At 38.5% G+C, this 2,500-nt stretch overlaps 1 protein-coding gene across 2 annotated transcripts in view; it reads left to right on the forward strand.

Moving 5' to 3' along the window:
- Positions 1-213: 213 nt before the first annotated feature.
- Positions 214-2,500, forward strand: part of LOC133631254 (serine/threonine-protein kinase NIM1-like) — an 85,321-nt gene continuing 83,034 nt past the window's right edge. The window contains exon 1 of one of the 2 annotated variants that reach the window (XM_062023423.1): positions 214-337. Coding sequence is in view for 1 of the 2 variants with exons in the window: in XM_062023422.1 (XP_061879406.1) it covers positions 249-337 (89 nt within the window). In the remaining variant the exon portion in view is untranslated. The remainder of the gene's footprint in view (positions 338-2,500) is intronic. The other variant, XM_062023422.1, reaches the window with a different exon arrangement.

The raw sequence follows: 2,500 nt of genomic DNA on the forward strand, positions 1-2,500 counted from the left end.
AGAATATGCATGAAAACAAAGAATGTGGGATTCACAATACTAGCTATGAACAATAAAACACTGAATATCAAGAACACATAAGTCGCTACTTCTTACTTCTCAGACCACCTACTTGAACGACTTATTTTTACAATCAAGCAAAATGCAACAAACACACCAAACATAAATGCAAAGGATAATAAACACCCGCATATCAGATATAATATTTCTTTTCTGCAGAACTTTGTTGGAGAAAACTTCTTTTGCATATGTCCCTGATACTCGGGTCTCGAGTCCATGCTGCTGTGCCTCATCTGCGTGGAGCTGCTGTTGGTCCAGGCGCCATCAAGGAACAAAGGTGCAGTGCCCACCCATAACTACCAGAGGGGTTTTCCTCCATTTCCCCATCCTTAACACAAGTTCCACAGGTGTCAAACTCAAGAGCCAGGGGCCAGATGTGGCCAGCAACTTCATTTAAAGTGGGTCACTTCATTTTAAGTGGCCTTTCATTCATCCATCCATTTTCTACCGCTTGTCCCTTTCAGTTAGTACACAAGTCAGAGTGCCCTCCCTCATGTTTGTACCGGAATTAATCACTGACCGTATAACAACACATCTTTCAGGTAACCATCCACGATTCAAGTAAAGGAGCAAATAAATTGCGTTTCTATTCTGGACAAACCTGTAATAATGCAAAAATCCCGTTTATTCCTGTTCATTGCTTTAAATTCCTTTATAGAGGCATAGAACAAATGGAACTCACCGCCTTTAATGTGACTCTTTGACCCCTGCCTTTTAAAGTACATACAATAATAGTAATATAATACTAAACCCAAAACCAGTGAAGTTGGCACGTTATGTAAATCGTAAATAAAAACAGAATACAATGATTTGCAAATCCTTTTCAACTTATATTCAATTGAATAGACTACAAAGACAATATATTTAATGTTCCAACTGAGAAACTTTTTTTTTTTTTTTCAAATCAATTAATTACAATTTAATGGCAGCAACACATTGCAAAAAAGTTGGCACAGGGGCATTTTTACCACTGTGTTACATGGCCTTTCCTTTTAACAACACTCAGTAAAAGTTTGGGAACTGAGGAGACCAATATTTGAAGCTTTTCAGGTGGAATTCTTTCCCATTCTTGCTTGATGTACAGCTTAAGTTGTTCAACAGTCCGGGGGTCTCCGTTGTGCTATTTTAGGCTTCATAATGCGCCACACATTTTTAATGGGAGACAGGTCTGGACTACAGGCAGGCCAGTCTAGTACCCACACTCTTTTACTACCAAGCCACGCTGTTGTAACACGTGCAGAATGTGGCTTCGCATTGTCTTGCTGAAATAAGCAGGGGCGTCCATGAACAAGACGTTGCTTGGATGGCAACATATGTTGCTCCAAAACCTGTATGCATACTTGCCAACCCTCCCGTTTTTACCGGGAGACTCCCGGTATTCAGCGCCTCTCCCGATAACCTCCCGGCAGAAATTTTCTCCCGACAAACTCCCGGTATTCAGCCGGAGCTGGAGGCCACGCCCCCTCCAGCTCAATGCGGACCTGAGTGGGGACAGCCTGTTCTCACGTCCGCTTTCCCACAATATAAACAGCTTGCCTGCCCAATGACGTCATAACTGTAGAATGATCGAGGGCGAGTTCTTGGTTTCTTATGTGGGTTTGTTGTTAGGCAGTTTCATTAACGTCCTCCCAGCGCGGTAACAACACACAACAACAGCAGTCACGTTTAGTCTACCGTAAAGCAGTTCGTCTGCCGTAAACAGCAATGTTGTGACACTCTTAAACAGGACAATACTGCCATCTACTGGATAGCCTCCAGAACACTGAAATTCAAGTATTTATTTTATTTATATGTATAATTAAAAAAAAAATTAAAACAAATAAATATATATATATATATATAGCTAGAATTCACTGAAATTCAAGTATTTCATACATATATATATACATATATATATGTATATATGTATATATATATATATATATATATATATATATATATATATATATATATATATATATAGCTAGAATTCACTGAATGTCAAGTATTTCATACATATATATATACATATATATGTATATATATGTGTGTATATATATATATATATATATATATATATATATATATATATATATATATATATATATATATATATATATATATATATATATGAAATACTTGAGTTGGTGAATTCTAGCTTAAATATATTCCCCTCTTAACCACGCCCCCGCCCCACCCCCCACCTCCCGATATCGGAGGTCTCAAGGTTGGCAAGTATGCCTGTATGTAACTTCCAGCATTAATGGTGCCTTCACCGATGTGTAAGTTACCCATGCCTTGGGCACTAATACACCCCCATACCATCACAGATACTGGCTTTTGAACTTTGCGCCTCTAACAATCCGGATGTTTTTTTTACCTCTTTGGTCCGGAGGACACGACGTCCACAGTTTCCAAAAACAATTTGAAATGTGGACTCGTCAGACCACAGAACACTTTT

The sequence above is a fragment of the Entelurus aequoreus genome, linkage group LG16 (assembly GCF_033978785.1).
Source record: "Entelurus aequoreus isolate RoL-2023_Sb linkage group LG16, RoL_Eaeq_v1.1, whole genome shotgun sequence".
In the NCBI taxonomy this organism is placed as follows: domain Eukaryota; kingdom Metazoa; phylum Chordata; class Actinopteri; order Syngnathiformes; family Syngnathidae; genus Entelurus; species Entelurus aequoreus.